The sequence below is a fragment of the Coptis chinensis genome, chromosome 3, assembly GCF_015680905.1.
Source record: "Coptis chinensis isolate HL-2020 chromosome 3, ASM1568090v1, whole genome shotgun sequence".
Lineage (NCBI taxonomy): Eukaryota > Viridiplantae > Streptophyta > Magnoliopsida > Ranunculales > Ranunculaceae > Coptis > Coptis chinensis.
Window position 1 is genome coordinate 99,469,458 of NC_141458.1, and position 17,359 is coordinate 99,486,816.

General features: G+C 39.0%; 2 protein-coding genes and 1 long non-coding RNA gene across 3 annotated transcripts; all 3 read right to left on the bottom strand.

Annotated features, from left to right (window-relative positions):
• Positions 1 to 1,061: 1,061 nt before the first annotated feature.
• LOC147512092 (uncharacterized) lies at positions 1,062 to 1,550 on the bottom strand. Its single transcript, XM_086598643.1, has one exon. The coding sequence runs from the start codon at positions 1,548 to 1,550 to the stop codon at positions 1,062 to 1,064; it is 489 nt and encodes a 162-aa protein (XP_086454769.1).
• Positions 1,551 to 3,445: 1,895 nt separating this feature from the next.
• On the bottom strand, positions 3,446 to 4,732 carry LOC147512093 (uncharacterized). The gene is made up of 2 exons (XM_086598645.1): positions 4,556 to 4,732; positions 3,446 to 4,462 (listed from the first exon to the last, which is right to left on the bottom strand). Exons 1-2 carry the CDS (start codon positions 4,730 to 4,732, stop codon positions 3,446 to 3,448), a joined length of 1,194 nt encoding a protein of 397 aa, XP_086454771.1.
• A 12,005-nt stretch (positions 4,733 to 16,737) lies between these two features.
• LOC147512094 (uncharacterized) lies at positions 16,738 to 17,130 on the bottom strand. Its single transcript, XR_015214712.1, has 3 exons — positions 17,095 to 17,130; positions 16,901 to 17,005; positions 16,738 to 16,793 (listed from the first exon to the last, which is right to left on the bottom strand). It is a non-coding gene; the product is annotated as an uncharacterized LOC147512094 (long non-coding RNA).
• Positions 17,131 to 17,359: the final 229 nt, after the last annotated feature.

Sequence of the window (17,359 nt, forward strand, 5' to 3'; positions counted from 1 at the left end):
ATTCAACCCTTTTTCTACAAACATTGTCCTTGATGTCGATACTACCATCTCAGCTGGAGTCACTGCTTCCATGCCATAGGCTAGAGTAAATGGTGATTCTCCCGTTGCTATTCTCGGAGTTGTTCTATACATGGCCCAAAATATCGCCGAGATATCCGATATCTCGCCGATATATCTCGGTAAATTGGTACACCGATATCGATATTTCCGACATATATCCACCGAATATTGAACCCCTTTTTTCCGAGATATATCGGAATTTCCGATATGAAAGTTTATATCGCCGATATAATCGATATTTCCGAGATAATCGATATATATCAGTTGACTTTTTGACCAATTGTTAATAACTTAATATTGAAATTTCTATCCGAATATTGAAATATCCGAATATATCCGAGATATCTGATATATCGGTGAGATATCCGATATTTTAGAAACTTTGGACTGGTCACCAAAAAAACCGATATATCCGATATATCTCGGTTTTTGGGTACACCGATATATTAACCGATATCGAAATTTTGGGCCTTGGTTCTATATGCCCACAACACGCTATTTAACTCATCAACCCATAAGCTTTTCTTATCCTCCAGCTTCTTTTTGATGTTATCCATAATGGTCTTATTTGTTGCTTCTGCTTGCCCATTTCCTTGAGCGTAGTAAGGTGCCAATGTAAAGTGCTTAATCCTATATGATTCTAAAAAATCTTTCAATTTACCTCCAATGAATTGAGGACCATTATCCGATATAATAGCATATGGCAGTCCATATCGGCAAACCACTCTTTCGAACAGAAAACCGATGATGTCCTGCTCTTTGACATGTTGCAAGGCTATCACTTCTACCCACTTAGTGAAGTAGTTAGTTACTGCTAACATGAATCTTTTCTTCCCTTTTCCAGGTACTAGAGGACCTACAATGTCCATCCCCCATAAAGTGAACGGCCATAGGTTCGAGACACAGTGTAACTCCTCTACTGGCACATGAATGGCATGTTCATGTTTCTGACACTGAATACACTTTTTTGCATATCACAAATAGTCCCTCCGCATTTGTGGCTAGAAGTATCCCTGCCTTGCAATCTTACTAGCTAACGATCTTCCTGCCGAATGATTGCCACATTCCCCTTCATGCATTTCTGCAATAATTTTCTGAGATTCTTCTGCCGATACACATTTTAAATGTGGTCCTCCTGGATTTTTTCGATATAATTGATCATCTATTAATAGATATCTTTCAGCTCCTCCTTTTATCCTTCTAGCCTCATTCTTATTTGCTGGCAACATTCCTTGCGATAAGAACAACATATAATCGCTCAACCATGACGCCCCTAGCGTATCTATTTCCATTATCTCTGTATGCTTTATACTAATACTCAGAATTTGTTGAACACCGATATGCAACAACCACCCTTCCTCATTCTCGAGCATTGCAGCTACATATGCCAATGCATCAGCATGTCGGTTTTCTCTCCTATCGAGATGCTGAAAGACAATCTTCCTGAAATCCTTGAGCTTCATCCTCACCAAATTTAGATAATCTATCATGTTATCGCATTTTGCAACATATCCTCCATTGATCTGGCTTATCACCAACTGCGAATCACTGGAATACCGATAAGTCTTTGACATTTAATGATTTAGCCATCTCCAAGCCTGTTATTAGAGCCTCATATTCGGCTTCATTATTAGAAGCATGAAAACCTAAAGTAACTGCTGTCTCGAGCCTTTGGTTTTCTGGAGTTATCAACACAGCGCTGATACCACATCCCTTTTGCCCTGATGATCCATCTACAAAAAGCCTCCATCCATTTGTACCAACCCAAAGATCATCCTCATCCATTACATTATCAGTCTCTTGTACTAATAGAAGATTATCTTCTTCAGCTTTCCAATCTTCATCTTCAGCAGGAAAATCTGCTAAGAAATCAACTAGAACTTGGCTTTTCTCCGATACTCTATTCTTATACTCAATCCCAAACTCATCAATAAGAACTGACCACTTCGCCATTCTCCCCGATTTAGCTGTCTTAGCTAAAGTTTGCTTCAAAGGAAGATTTGTCATTATTACTACTGAATGGGATTGAAAATAAGGTTTTAACCGTTGAGTAGAATATAGGAAAGCTAATGCATATTTTTCTAACATTGAGTATCGAGTTTCAGCTTCGAGCATTGTTTTAGATTGAAAATACACAGGTCGCTCAGCTCCATCTTCCACTTTGACGAGTACTGAACTGATGGAGAAATTCGAGACAGCGAGGTATAAAAACAACATATCGCCTTCTTCTGGTTTTATCAGAGTTAGTACTTCTTGCAGATACTTTTTTAACTCCATGAACGCGAGTTCACATTCCTCACCCCATACAAACTTTGTATTCTTCTTCAACAGCTTGAATTAAGGTTTACATCTATCGAAAGTTTGAGATATAAACCTATTCAATGCTGCAATTCTGCCTATAAGTCTTTGAATTTGCTTCCTTGTACTAGGTGACGGCATCTGTTGGATAGCTCGAATCTGATCTGGGTTAACATCAATTCCTCGCTTTGTGACGATATATCCGAGGAATTTCCCTAAACATACCCCGAACGTACATTTCTCAGGGTTAAGCTTCATATTAAACTGTCGGAATATTCGAAACACCGTATCCAAATCTTGAACATGATTACACGCCTTCTTTGATTTCATGACCATATTATCTATATACACCTCCACAATATGCTTAATTAGATGCTTGAACATCTTTTCCACCAATCCTTGATAGGTTGCCCCTGCATTCTTCAAACCGAATGGCATTCTAATGAAACAATAAAAACCCCCTTTAACAACAAATGTTGTTTTCAATTGATCTAATATTGACATAACAATCTGAAAATACCCGGAATGACTATCGCAGAAACTCAACAATTCGAATCCAGTTGTTCTACCCACCAGTTCATCAATTCTAGGCATCGGATAGTAGTCCTTCGGGCATTGCTTGTTAACATCTGTGAAATCAACACATATCCAAACCTTGCCATTCTTTTTTGGGACAACCACAATGTTTGCAACCCATTCTGAATTATCAACCTCTTTGATGATTCCACATTCTAGCATTTTCTGAATTTCATTCTGTACTGCTTGTGCGTATATCGGCCTAACCCTTCTATGACGCTGATGGACTGGGGTTGCTCCTTCTCGCATATTCAACTTATGAGAACATACCTGAGGGTCGATACCAGGAAGATTAGCCATCGACCAAGCAAATGCATCTTTATTCTTCATTAGAAACTCGATTAAATCACTCTTGATTTCTGAATTCATCTATGTTCCAATGAAAATGAAGCAACTTTCATTGTCTTGTCCGATATTGATCTTTTGCACTTCTTCCATTGTCTTACTTAGGATTATCTCGGGCTCTATCTTCATTTTCGAAGTGAATCTAAAATCCTCCTGATGGTTTTTGTTATCGGATTTTGGTGATGAACTTTTCATTAACTGCTATCTGGCGACTTCCGAGACGCCCCCAGTGTCCACTTTCTCCCCCTTTCATCATACCTTTTACCGTAACAAAATTGTATTTCTCAGATTCTGATTGGTCACCTCTTATCTCGTGTGGCCCATATACTGTCGGAAATCTGATCACTTGATAAAAAGTACTCGGAACTACTCTCATAGCATGTATCCATTTTCTTCCCAAAATAGCATTATGATCTGAATGATGCTTTATGACTATGAATTTAGTCATAATAGTTTGTGGGCCTGCCCTTACTGGCAACTTAATTTCTCCCGCTGGTCTTGTTGAAGTTCCATTGAAACCAAACAGATTAAACTGTGGTACTTTTAAATGGGATTCATCAAATCCGATGCCACTATATGCTTTCCAAAACAGAATATTGACAGAACTACCACAATCTACCAAAATCTTTTGCACATCATATCCTGATATTCTTAATGTAATCAACAAAGCATTATCGTGAGGTAACATTACCTTTGACAAATCGTCAGGTACAAACATAATAGCTCTAGGTATACTTGCCGATATGAGAGTAGGATCTACTGGTATCGGCTCCACATTCACTTCCAACACTTCTTTAACTGTTGATATCTTTCGAATTTTATCTCTTATGATTTTCTTCTGTGGTATAACCCCCTTATATATCATATTGATCACCCCTAAAGGCTTATCATTCATTTCCGCCGTTACCTCTGGTCTGGCATTAGCTCTAAACTCCCTGAGCTTTCCATCTCTTATTAATCGATCTACTTCCCTGAGCAATTGAAGACATTTGTTTGTCTTATGATTCTTTACCTTGTGAAAATTACAAAAAGGTTTATCTTCTATCTCTCGAGGCTTATGAGTCGGATATTGGAAATAAGGCTCTTTCCCCACCCTTCTCAGAATGTCTTCCAATGTAGTATTAATAACAATATAATTGGACGGATCCAACTCCTCTCTCAATGATCTATCGAACTTCTTCTTCTATGAAGGTTGACCATATGTTTTCGAATAAGAATCATTCGCCTTTCGCTTATCGAATTTATGATGGGTCTCTTCTTTGGATGAATTGCTTACCTCAGATACTTGTAACACAGGTTGAACTAAAGCTGATAGAACACCCTCTTCAACTTGCACGTCTTTCTCGGCCTTATCATAAAGCTCTCTTAAAGTTTTAATATCCTTTCGAAGCATATACTTGTGCATATCAGATGCAGGAATGATCCCTGTTTGAAATGCCATTACTGCTGTCATCTCATATTCATCCAAATGTTCTACTAACTGCGCTTCTGTCTCGAATCATGATAAGAAACCCTTCAGAGATTCTTTCTTTCCTTGCTTCAGTTGGAACAAAGCCGACACCTGCTTTAGTTTCACTCGTTGATGCCCATAATTTGTCAGAAATTTTTCCTCAATCTCTGTATAACCTGATATTGATCCCTCTTGTAAAGAACAGAACCACTTTAATGCCTTCCCCTTTAAACTTGAAGAAAAAGATTTGCATAACAATGAATCCAGATATGCAGTTCACTCGATGATCCATCATATTGAGTGAACTTAGGCAATTTAAACTTCGGTGAAACAGGCATCATCTCGATACTTTGATGTATTGGATTTCTACTCACATCATTTGCTAATTTTCTTATTGATGCTGAAGTCTTCTCGAGCACTTGATTTCCCAGTTGCTTTATAATCATTTCTTGTATCATCTCCTTGGTGATAGGTTGTGGTATTGGAATTTCCGATATTGGTGATACTTCTGCAACTCTTTCCTTTCTTGCTAATGCCTTTCCAGTATAATGACTACCCGACTTTGAACTACAATCCTCCTCCTCTTCCTCATGAAGATCTCTCTTACTGCATTACTTGGAACTCCCTTCTTCATCTCTTGGTTCTCCTTAAGTAAAACAGCATTCTGTCTTTCCACCTCCTTCAATCTTTTCAATACTTCCTGAAGTAAAACTTCAACCTCAATATTTTCTTCCTGAAATCTCCGACTTACAAAAGCTCTTGTATTCTTTATATGTGATTGATTATTGTTATCTATTCGCTTGCTATTTGTTTTCTTCTTGGGAGCCATTATAATCCACTTCTCACTCCTCTTTCACACTTTTTCACTCAAACTCAGAGAAACACTTCGGATTCTTGATCGCAGAAGAAGAAAACATCAAATTTTCTTGTTCGCGAACCACAGACGACGCCAATATGATGTCTAAGAACACCTTTCTCAAATGTTCTAAGATCACACAATCTTACTAATAAATCAGAATGAATGAAAAGAATGAATAGAAAGAATGAATGAAGAAGATGAATTGAATCAAAGTTTTATTGATTGGTGATTAAAAGTTTACAATCTCTCTCTCTCTATTTCTCTCTCCTGTTTTTACAATTTTTAGTAATCTAGATTGAATAAATGACATGAATGAATCTCTGATGCTCTTCTAGTCTTTATATAGTGTCCTGATTTGGTTTGGACCCAGTCAATCTTTGACACGTGTCCCTTGTCTTTCTTTCCCGTTTCCTGCTTTCTACCTACAACATAATTTAAACACCCATGAGATTTACCGAGATATTGGCCTTTATGCCAATATCTCGAGTTTTAAAATACTGAAATGAACGTGTTTATAGGTATAATATTTGCCCACTACAGGTACAAATACACAATCTTCCGCCCACAAGAGACATTTCAGAACCAACTAGCAACTCAATACCCACCATGACTAATTTGTAAACAAACGAGTCCATGAGACCTGAATTAAACTTAGCTTAACAGTGTTGGGCATCAATTCTTTTACTTAGCTCAATGAACTGAAGTTATTTTGATAGTGTATATTGATAGGAGAGAAGGCTACCTATGTGACCATCAAGTCGCAAAGACAACTCAAGCATACGATCGAGTATGGAACCAAACCTTTGAAATTATCTGCGCCCATCCGTCCAGCTCAACTATCACCATAACAATGAAGAAAGTGTTCTGTCTTGGGGAAAGTCCATATTCCAGCTTCTCGTATTCTTAATGAAGAAACTCTAATTGATGGTTTCTTTCCTCTCGAAACGGAGAAAGCACTCAGATGTATCTTATGGTTTAAGCATGCAGATGCCGAGCTGGGTTGGGAGAGAGCACTCAAAATGGTGAATACGTGGGACTTAAAAGTTCTACATTTCCACAAAGATCAAACTGTCATGTGACACTATATCAAGATGCTCACCATCACTCTACATTTAGTCCACAGGTTTATCTTCCTGGACGCCCTAGAAAGCTATGGGAGGATGTATACAGAGCTCTCGACGATGCCAAGTATTTGATATACATTGCAGGATGGTCTTTCAATCCTAAGATGGTACTGGTAAGCAAAAGTCTATTACCGTTGCTTGCTCGTGATTGTCGGTTTGGTTAATTCAGAACTCTTTTGAGCAGGTCCGCAATCTTCAAACTGGAATTCCATATGCAAGAGGGATAAAGATTGGTGAACTACTAAAAAGGAAAGCACAGGAAGGCGTGGCAGTGAGAGTCATGCTCTGGGACGACGAGACTTCATTACCCATCATTAAGAATAAAGGAGTAATGAGAACCCATGATGAAGATGCCTTCGAATACTTCAAGCACACTAAGGTAGTCTGTAAGTTATGCCCAAGGTTATAGTACAAATGCCCCACTCTCTTTGCTCACCATCAAAAGACCATCACTGTGGACACCCAGGCACACTTACTCTTATCCAGTGAATACTCTACTAGTTGTAACAGAGAGATAATGAGTTTTATTGGTGGATTGGATCTCTGCGATGGACGTTATTGTAGAGAAAAAACAAGTTTTTCTCTGTTTTTCACATTCAAAGCGCGCCTGCGCTCAGAGTGGGCGCGACCCGCACTCATGGTCCAGTGTTTTGGCGTGACCAGCTTTCGAAAGGAGCCAGCGCCACCACACCAGCGAAGGAGTCATTTTTTTTCAGTCATTTTTTGTGGGCCATTTCTGAGAATCGCAATTTTGGTTTTTTGGTATAAAAACAAAATCAGTTTTTTGGAAAACCTAACTTTTTCCAAAACCAAGAAAGAGATTATAAAGAGAGCAATTCTTTTGTGAGTTGAGTGTTCATTCTTTGTGAGTGAATTGAGAGACTTGTAATCTGTTACTCGGGACATCCAATAAAAGCTTGGAACTCGCGGTGTGGAAGTAGGCAAATTGCCGAACCACGATATATCTCGTCTTGTGGTTTGTTCTTCCTTTACATTAATTGTTTTACTTTATATGCTTGTTATTTGATATTGAGAAGTGTTGAGATATTGCTTGGAGGGTGTTGAAGTCTTGTCTAGTGTGAAGGATCGATCTTTGTGTAAGATTTATCCGTTTGTTGTGGGTAACATTGTTTCCGCACTTATATATTCACAACAATTAGTATCAGAGCTTAGGTATACGACCTAGGATTTTGAGTTTAGTGCTCAAAATTTGTGTAGACAAGGTGTTCGATTAAATTCCGAGGTGAAACTGTTTCTTTTGGGTTATTGTGTGTAACTTGAAAGATGGCTCCCAAGATGTCAAACGCAAGGTTTGAAGTAGAGAAGTTTAATGGGAATAATAACTTTGGGATTTGGCAAGTCCAAGTAAAGGACATCCTCATCCAACAAGGTTTGCCTGAGGCTTTAAAGGGGATTAAATATAAAGGCGGCGATGTATGAGTAATGATGATTGGGAAGTGTTCGATCTTCAAGCTTGTTCATCAATCCGGTTATGTCTTGCTAATGAGGTTATGTATATTGTGATGGGAGAAAATACCGCCCGGTATTTGGCTCAAACTAGAGTCTATGTATATAACCAAGAGCATGACGAACAAGATGTAACTTAAGAAGCGTCTTTATCGGTACATGATGGTCGATGGTTCAACGATGCAAAAAGCACGCTAGTGAGTTCGTCGACGCCTAGCGGATTATTTGAATGTTGGTATGAAGATGGATGATGAGGATCAAGCGGCATGTTTAATATTCTCCTTGCCAGAAAGCTATGAGCATCTAATGACTACATTCATGAACAGAGAAGTCGTCGATCTTGACGAAGTTCAAAGTGCACTTCTTTCTTATGAGTTGATGAAGAAGACACGTGTAGAGAATAGCATTGATGCAGGTCAGGGGCTAGTGGCAAGAGGAAACTCGTATGAATAGAATTATTCAAGTAATGAGAATTCTAGGTCCAAGTCAAATAAGCCTTTAAAATATGTACAGTGCTACAATTGCAATGAAAAGGGACATTATGCAAGTAATTGTCCTCACCAAGAAAGAGAAACAAGAGAGATGGTCGAGGAAGAAAGGAAAGGCAAAAATTGAGGCAAATTATGTTTCGGCTCAAAGAGGATGAGTTCGATCTCGTGTGTCCACACAAGACTATATGACCGAAAAAATGGATTCTTGATTCGGATGTTCCTATCATATGTGCCGAATAGAAAGTGGTTTACTTCTTATGAGAGCATTGATGGTGGTTCCGTTTTAATGGGTAATGACGTTGCTTGTAAGGCGGTAGGAATTGGAACTATCTGGTCAAGATGTATGATGGTGTAGTGAGGACTTTAACCGATGTGAGACATGTTCCTGAGCTAAAGAAAAGTCTTATTTCTCTTGGTACCTTGGATTCCAAAGGCCACAAGTTTGTAGGCGAAGGTGGAGTCCTAAATATTGTTAATGGCTCTTTAGTTGTTATGAAGGGTAAAAATATGGAACCTTGTATACTCTGATAGGTAGTACGGTGATAAGCGATGTAGTAGTGGGTGCATGTAGAAATGATTCTGAGTGCACTAAGATATGGCATATGCGTTTAGGGCATATGAGTGAAAAGGGTTTGTCTGAGTTGTGCAAGCGAGGGTTCTTGAAGAACTTGAAGAAGCCAAGTATGGGGTTCTATGAGCATTGCACTACTAAAAATATGGTTTTTTGCCACGGTTAGTTGTGGTGGCAAAAAGCCCAAAATTCGTGGCAACATGTGTTTTGCCACGAAAAAACTTTTAGCCTCGCTCGAGGCAAAAAAGGGTGTGGAAAGAAGTTTGTTGCCACGACTTTTGCCACCGCTACAAGAGAGTGAACATTTAGCCGCGACCATGTCGTGGCAAAACATTGTTTTTTATTTGAATTAATTTAATTGTCAAAATAAATTAATTTCTTTTTGTCACACCGACACGACCCATTTGCAAAAAAAATTTATTGCCACAAGTCGTGGCAATAAATGTTTCTCCCGCCATTATTTTTGTTCTTTTTGCAGCAAATGGCGTGGCAAGACATTTTTTGGTTTTTTTTGCAACAAATGGCCGCGGCAAGACATTATTTTTGTTTTTTTTTTTGCAACAAATGGCCGCGGCAAGACATTATTTTTGGTTTTTTTTTGCAGCAAATGGCCGCGGCAAAACATTACTTTTGGGTTTTTTTTTATAGCAAATGGCCGTGGCAAAAAGTGTTGTATATATAATAATAATAATAATAATAATAATAATAATAATTTGTGTACTAAAACCACATAGAACTATGAATGAGAATCTAAAGTGAAATTTCATTTCACATGGAAGCTACATAAACCAATTCCAATCACTACCAAAAATAAGAGAAATAACAATCCATCTTTCGAAAGTATTTCGTATCACACAAACAAAAAGTATCAAACTATCTACACAAAAATTCTTATGATGAAAGTCCAAAATCCAACAATGCGCGATACTGCAATAGTACCATATTCCGCCTATTAGCCAAAATCGCAAAAACTATGAAGTTTCGAATCAATCATGCATGTACAATAAGCTATCGTTGTGCATTTATTTTTCTCAAAACAAACAACAAGAAAAGTTTAGAAATAACAAGAAAGACATAAACCGAAGACAATAATTAAAGGTTTATCACTCCAACAGTGCTTAGTCATCTACCAAGCTTAGCATATGCTTCATTAGTGTCGACTCTATAAACCAAAATGTTCACTATAAGTTTTGTAGCTATTTCATACCTAAGACCCGAAAGACCAAGGATGATAGCCACTCCCTGCCCTTTTTTTCTCACCTGCCCAAAAGAAAAGGAACAAGTCAAGACCGATCACTACTTGTAACATATCTAGAATTCTAGATTCTAGACAAAACAGAGTAGATGTAGATGCAATTTCATTATTATAAACTGAATAATACAGATAGATAATATTATAATGTAGCAAACACATGGATTATGACGTAGTTGACAATACCCAATAATCGGCCTTAAACCCCATCAGTTAACAGGCGATTTTACTATGATGGCAGATAAAAATCTTTTCTACTTTAAATTTGTCAATGATGAGGATAAACAGCACAAAGAGCACTTGCATCAGCAACGTTCTATGCCCGTCAACAAGTAGCAGATGGAGAATTATATGCAAAGCAGAAAGAGGCGGAAGGACTAATTGCACTAGCTCAAGCACAAGGCACATATTTGCGTACACTCTTAGAAGCACTGGGAGGTAACTACACGGCATTAAGAGATTATATGATGATCAACGGTGGTGTGTTCCAAGAACTTGCAAAGATTAATGCAGGCGCCGTACAAGGACTGCAGCCAAAGATAAGTATTTGGACTAATGGGAGTGGTGGTGAAACGGTGGATGGAGTAGGAACTAGTAGTTCTGCCTTGAACCAGGTTGGTGGAGTGTATAAAATGTTGCCCCCATTGTTTCAGACAGTACATGAGCAGACTGGAATGCTTCCACCCGCATGGATGGGTACTTCAACTGACTCAACAAATAACTGAAATCAATATACCCCTAGTGTGTGGACGTTGTATGTAAGCTTGGTTTCAGTGTAGATTGTGTGGACTGAAGGGGTGATGTGTTGCATGTGGCTTTACTTCAATTAAATTCTGTAAGCTTGGTTTCAGTGTAGATTGTGTGGACTGAAGGGGGTGATGTGTTGCATGTATCTTTACTTCAACTAAATTCCGCAAAGTTCAAAACAACAGTGTACAACTACAAATCAGAGAAAGTTCAAAGAACCCGAGTCCTACAGTTGTATCCGCGAGAGATACCTCATTAGAAAACGACCATGCAGCATCTGAAGAAAAACAAATTAATAATTGAGGATGGGAACCGAAAACGTCTAAGAGTCTAAGACAACCTTTCAACTAATATTTTACATTTGACACATCTATAAGCAAATAAAATCGAAAGGAAAACCTCACTGTATTATTTTTTTTTAAATTACTTTCTGACATCCCTGACGTTGTATCCAACCTGACTACATATGACCTGAAAAGGAGACATTTCTTGTGTCCAAAGAAAGTGTCCATGTGGTTCTTCATTCAGATAATAAGTCTTCACTGAGGAGATCATTTAGAATTAATCTAAACTCATTAGCCTTTGCAATTACATTTTACCAAATTAAAGCCAAAAATTAAGATTGCACTCTACCCCAGCCCAGAATCGGTGATATACCGATATCCACAAAAATGTAATATACTAATTACACGGACCAAAAAGACTGGTCATATCCACCAACAAATCTTAGTTTAATATTTCAGTTAAACCTAATCTCTTACTTCATATATATGATGCCCTGTTCCCGGTACTAGTGGTAGTATAGAATTCTTATATGCCCCATCAAACTTACAATAACTAAAGGCAAGGCAATTTGTTCCACCAAATAAAAAGCCACACACCGCACCTTCAAGTCCTTCGACTCCATGAAGGCGTGCCCCACCTTCTCTAGCCTATTGTTTAGTTATTCCGTCCAACCATGTTCTAAATCAGGTACCTATTCCCCAACTAGTGGGGAAAAAAAAGATAATCATTCCTATATAGGGCCAAGCATTGATACTTATTTCCTCAACTTGGGGAACATATGTTTAGTATAGCGGGGACAACTATGGAGCATAAAAAATAGGAAAAGAGGTAAGAACTAACCACAAAGTCGGGGTACTTAAAATTTGGTTCCCAAGATACACCTTGGTTCCGAATTGTCAAATCAAGCAGCAAAAAATCCGGTTCAAAAGACCATCTGATCTACGACCACCCTCAGCACCGCTTATTAACAATAAATAACAATAAAACAAACAAGGGCAGCCTGGGCGGCAGCTTGAGCCCTAAGTGCACCAAGCATTGCCATTGAGCGGTTGTTGGGGAGTATCCCGAGGAACTACTCTAATAAAGAAAGTCATTTCTCTCTTTGGCTGGGATACCCAATTAGGGGAGAGCGAGCTTCTGAACCCCCCAACTTCCATTGATTCAACTTAAATGGATGATTCAACCGCTACTTCAACAACATCAATCGATGAAGGCGTCTGAGAACTTCAATCTCGCACATTGAAGGGGAGGCACCAGCCTGATATCGCCCATTTATCGATGTTTATCACGAGCTTGAAGCCCATTCAAGCGATTGAAGCGGTACTAAATCGGGTCTACGAGATTAGTCCCGAACTCCGAAGCCGAGGCGAGTTTTCAAATTCCTCCAGCTGTACATCCTTAAGAGATGGGAGTTGACCAAGTGCTGGGAGATTTTGACAATTTCTACATTGTTTGAGACTAATCAAGACTAAATCTGGGAGCAATGGATCCGTCATCCACCGTGGGAACCTGTTATCTCTGTAACCTTTTATGCCCAACGCTTTAAGATTTTGATGTGGCTCGAGGTTTCCCAGCACATCAAAATCAATTTTCACTCTGTTAACGCCTTCGTCATTCCATACTAAATGTAACCTTGCAAGGTTGGGCTTACCCTTTAGATTCGCTTCCACACAATCTCTAGCACTGCTCACATTTTCAAGATTGAAAATCTTCAACAGGCCTTTGATATGTATTAGTCCATTCAACTCATTCAATTTGCATCCAATCCCCTTCCCCACAAAAAAAGTTTCTAATCTCCGAATAGAAGTTAAATGACTAAGGCCAGATGGCATGTATGTTAACACAGTGTCCTTATGGGTATAAATGTGCTCGAGTTTTTGCAATTTCCAGATTTCTCCAGGCAACAGTGTAATTTTACTACATAAAAGCCCCAAGCTTTCTAAACTTTGCAGCTTAGTAATAGAGTTGGGGACAGTCGTAACAGAGTCAGATATAATCTCAAGGTATCTTAGGCGCTTCAACTTACCAATGGAACTTGTAACTTCCCCAGTTTCTACCAACAAACCCAAAGCACGTAAGCATTTAAAGCTTGAGAGAATATCCTCGATTGAGAGATAATTTCGAGTTAAAAAGAAGTGTCCGTAAGTTTGTATGTTTACGCAAGGATTCTTCGAACTCAACCGGCAAATCTTCTCCCACGCTAGCGCTTGATGTCGTACTCCATTAGGGATGTCTCCTTTAGTTTCCTTTCCCACAATGAAGTACTCTGTTCTGCAAATGATTGTGCAAGGTCATGAACAAGGTCATGCATTTTCAAAGTCCTAATCTCCCCAAGTAATCTAGTTCTGCTTCTTGAAAGAACGATCTCCACATCAAATCTTTGACATACGCATTACCTATATCTTCTAAGATTTGATTTTCTCCGAACGTGTGAACAGACCCTTGTGCCACCCATAATTGGATCAGTTCTGGCTTCGAAAGTACCCAACCTTTAGGAAATATAGCACAATAGGAAAAGCATTAACAGGAATGGAATGGCAAATGATTATAGCTTATTCTCAATGCAGGCAAAATCCCAACTTCTTCTAGAGGCAATCTCCAAAGATCACTATCTTTGATACTCGTCCACTCATGTTCCTCAGTCTTAAACCGCATTAAGCTTCCAAGGGCTTTAGTCGCTAGAGGCACTCCCCACACTTTCTCACAATTCCTTTCCAATTTCCACAAGGTTCGGCTTTCCTTGCTTTTGATCCGAACCAAATGCCCTTTTGCTTGAACAAATCCCAAAAATCATCTTTCGACAACCTTAACAGTTTATATTGTGAAACGGATCCCATTATAATCGCAACCTTTTAAACTTCTAGTGGTTACAATTATTTTGCTTCCCATTGCACCTCCTAATAACAAATCTATCAAGTTATTCCATTTCTCACGTTTTCATTCCACACATCGTCTAGAACTAGTAAAAATCTCTTCCCTTTAAGTTGTTCCCCAAGACGAGATTATGCGATTTTAAAATCCTCCCCGCACACACCCACAATTTTAAATTAAAAGTACGATTTTAAATGTAAGAAGTTGGCCAAACACAAGAGAGAACTTACAGAAGTGGTGATCAAGCCCTTGAACCTACTACAGTTAGATGTTCACAAGTCGTAGTTCATTCCGAGGTACAAGCTTCAAACAGATTTGCATACTCATGCCAGAGGATGAAGGTGTGCGAGGAATCTGAAACTGAGATTGAAAAGCAAAATAACATGGAAATAGTTCCATATGTGGCAGCCATTTCCAGAAATGAACAAGAACTGTTACAGGAGGACAAATTTGAGGAGGTCAGAACTGAATTTGAGCCATCAGAAGTGGGTTCTCTGAATACAGAAGGAGAAGAAGGAAATTCTTAAGATTCTAAAGAAAAGAAAGTTTACTCAATCAAGAGAGGAGAAATTCGGCAGGAGGATAGCTACTCGGTAAGTGAAGAGGAATTCGAGAAAGAATATTTTTCAGACCACCTTGATGCTGAAGAAGATTCAGAGGTAGCTGGAATGTTAGAATCTCCACCAATAAATGGTATTAGTGTCAAAACTAAACCGCTAATAGAAACCACTGGCCTCTCTAGTCAGACAGGATGGCATAAGGCCAAGAGGAAGTCTAGAAACAAGGCCAAAAGGGCAGATAAAAGTCGAGAAAAAGATAATAATGAAGAAAAGGAAGAGAATGCAATAGGAGAGATCATCAACGCATTGCAAGTACACAACACATGCATAAGAGCAACAAAGAGCTGGTGCGAGAAAAAGGGACCAAGAGTGGGTCGAATACAACCCCGAAAAGGGGACCATATCGGGGCGAGTTCATGGGCATAAGCTGATGTAAGTATCATATCACCAAAGAATACTAGTAGATACAATCGAGTAATTATATCTTTGTTGGTAAACCGCGCAACAAAAACGATATTTGGGTGTCCCGTGACTTGTTCTTGTCCTGGTTGATAAGACGGATCTGAGCCCCCAGTAATCCGTCTTTCCAGCTCTCCTTCTCCTAACTTGACTTGATAACGCTTAAAGTAAGCCCTCGACTTTGTGGGTTTGATGAACACCATGGTTGGGTTTTCGATATGCTCTTTCTTCCAGCGCGAGAAGAGAATGAGAGTGAGAGAAAACCAATACAAGTTGAGTGAAGAAAACACCAAATGGTCCCCAATTTCTTATAGCCGATCGTAATAAAACGAACCATGGCAACAACGATGATATGTGTGGCACAGGGAATATCTAGAAGTCAAAGACTCTCTGACGAGAGTTTTACAAGACCAGTTTTGTTCCCGATATGCCCGGTTAATCCCCTGCCATTTCTCGATGTTATTGAAATTGGGTCATCATTTTCTTCATGAAGAAAGCCGACAAGTTGCTTAAAACGAGATCAAGGATAGCGATTCAAGCACAACCCCGCTCTAGCACCTCTTCCCAATTGGAGTAGGAGTCTCAAACTTCAATCCAGAAAAATGGGTTTATTGAGGCTCGTGACATCTCACTAGCCATCCAAGATTAAACTCAAGTTTGGATCGATCATCCTACTACTAAAACGCGTGACAACCTCGTTTTCACATTTCTAAACAAAGACACCGAGTAGACAATATCTCAAAAGTCAAAACATAGACAAAGACTCAAAAGGCACCAAGAGTCAAAACAAGAAGCACCGCAGTTGAATACAATCAACCCTTGTAACGATCAAATAGGAACTCTAGCTTGCTCTAGACTTGGACACCCGGTGTATATCGGGTTCCTGACTTGAACTCTAAGCAACTACAGACTCTAAGAGACCAGCTCAGATTATAAAGAAAAAGAACATTCATAGACAAGAAACTAAGCATGTTTACGTACCTACGTGATACCATTTGGGCAAAATTAGCCACCTTTTGCATAAGTCGTGTTTCCATGTCCGCATCTCGTGCATCCAACTGCCTCTTCATCTCATCTATTTCATGTAGCCTTTGCTCATCTTTCTCTTGTGCTTGCCTCTTAATCTCTTCAATCTCAAGTCGTCTTTCCTCCTCCTTCTCTTGTGCTACTCTTTGCATTTCAGCCAACTGGCTTTCCAGGTCATTCACACGATTGTCTGAAGATAGTCGGGAGCCAAAGTAGCTGGTTGGGGTTACACCTCGTCCCTTCAACCTCACACGTCCATGCCGCTCTGGAGGCATCACTTCCTATAGATCTCATCCGAGAGAGGTAGTTGTGTCCCATGTTCATCTATACCTGCTAGGTCTTTCATTTTGTGCTTCAGATTCCTAAAAAAAAAATTACACAAGATTACCGCGGGATATTAAATACACCAAGTATGATATTTAAACCTGAAGCTATTACTAAGATGAAATTGTTACATACAATGTATTCTCTTGATTGATCATCAAGAGCGTCATGCGTTTGTGAACTTGTGTGAGTCCTCACAAAAAGATCTCCTAGGGAAGGGGGTGCTCCAGCCTCCTGACTCTAACCAAATATAAAGAAATTTATTAATTGTTAATCACTAGTCAAATTCAATGCCGCAGTAGGAAAATAAAAATAATAAGCATATGTACCATTATCTCTTCAAACTGGGGAAAACTTATTCTTCCAAAGAAGATGCTTAAGCTATTTGCTTAGCACGGTTAGCCCTATTACGTTTAGAAATTGCCTATACAAAAAGATCTCCTAGTTAGTATTGTACCCTATAAAAATACTTAAGCTAAACATTACACTTTTTCTTACTTGATGCTCCGGAGTATCCCAAAACTCCATAAGTTGAACCCACTCCTGTTGCGATAGTTGCTCTGGCCTATGGCTTATACGTTCTTCATATGTGGC

Bases quoted from the DNA above. Each gene is read 5' to 3' on its own strand.
- LOC147512092 (XM_086598643.1), bottom strand. From the start codon at position 1,550: ATGATAGATTATCTAAATTTGGTGAGGATGAAGCTCAAGGATTTCAGG.
- LOC147512093 (XM_086598645.1), bottom strand. From the start codon at position 4,732: ATGACAGCAGTAATGGCATTTCAAACAGGGATCATTCCTGCATCTGAT. The intron at 4,463-4,555 runs GTAAGCAATTCA...CAACCTTCATAG, and splicing joins CTGTGTTACAAGTATCTGAG to AAGAAGAAGTTCGATAGATC.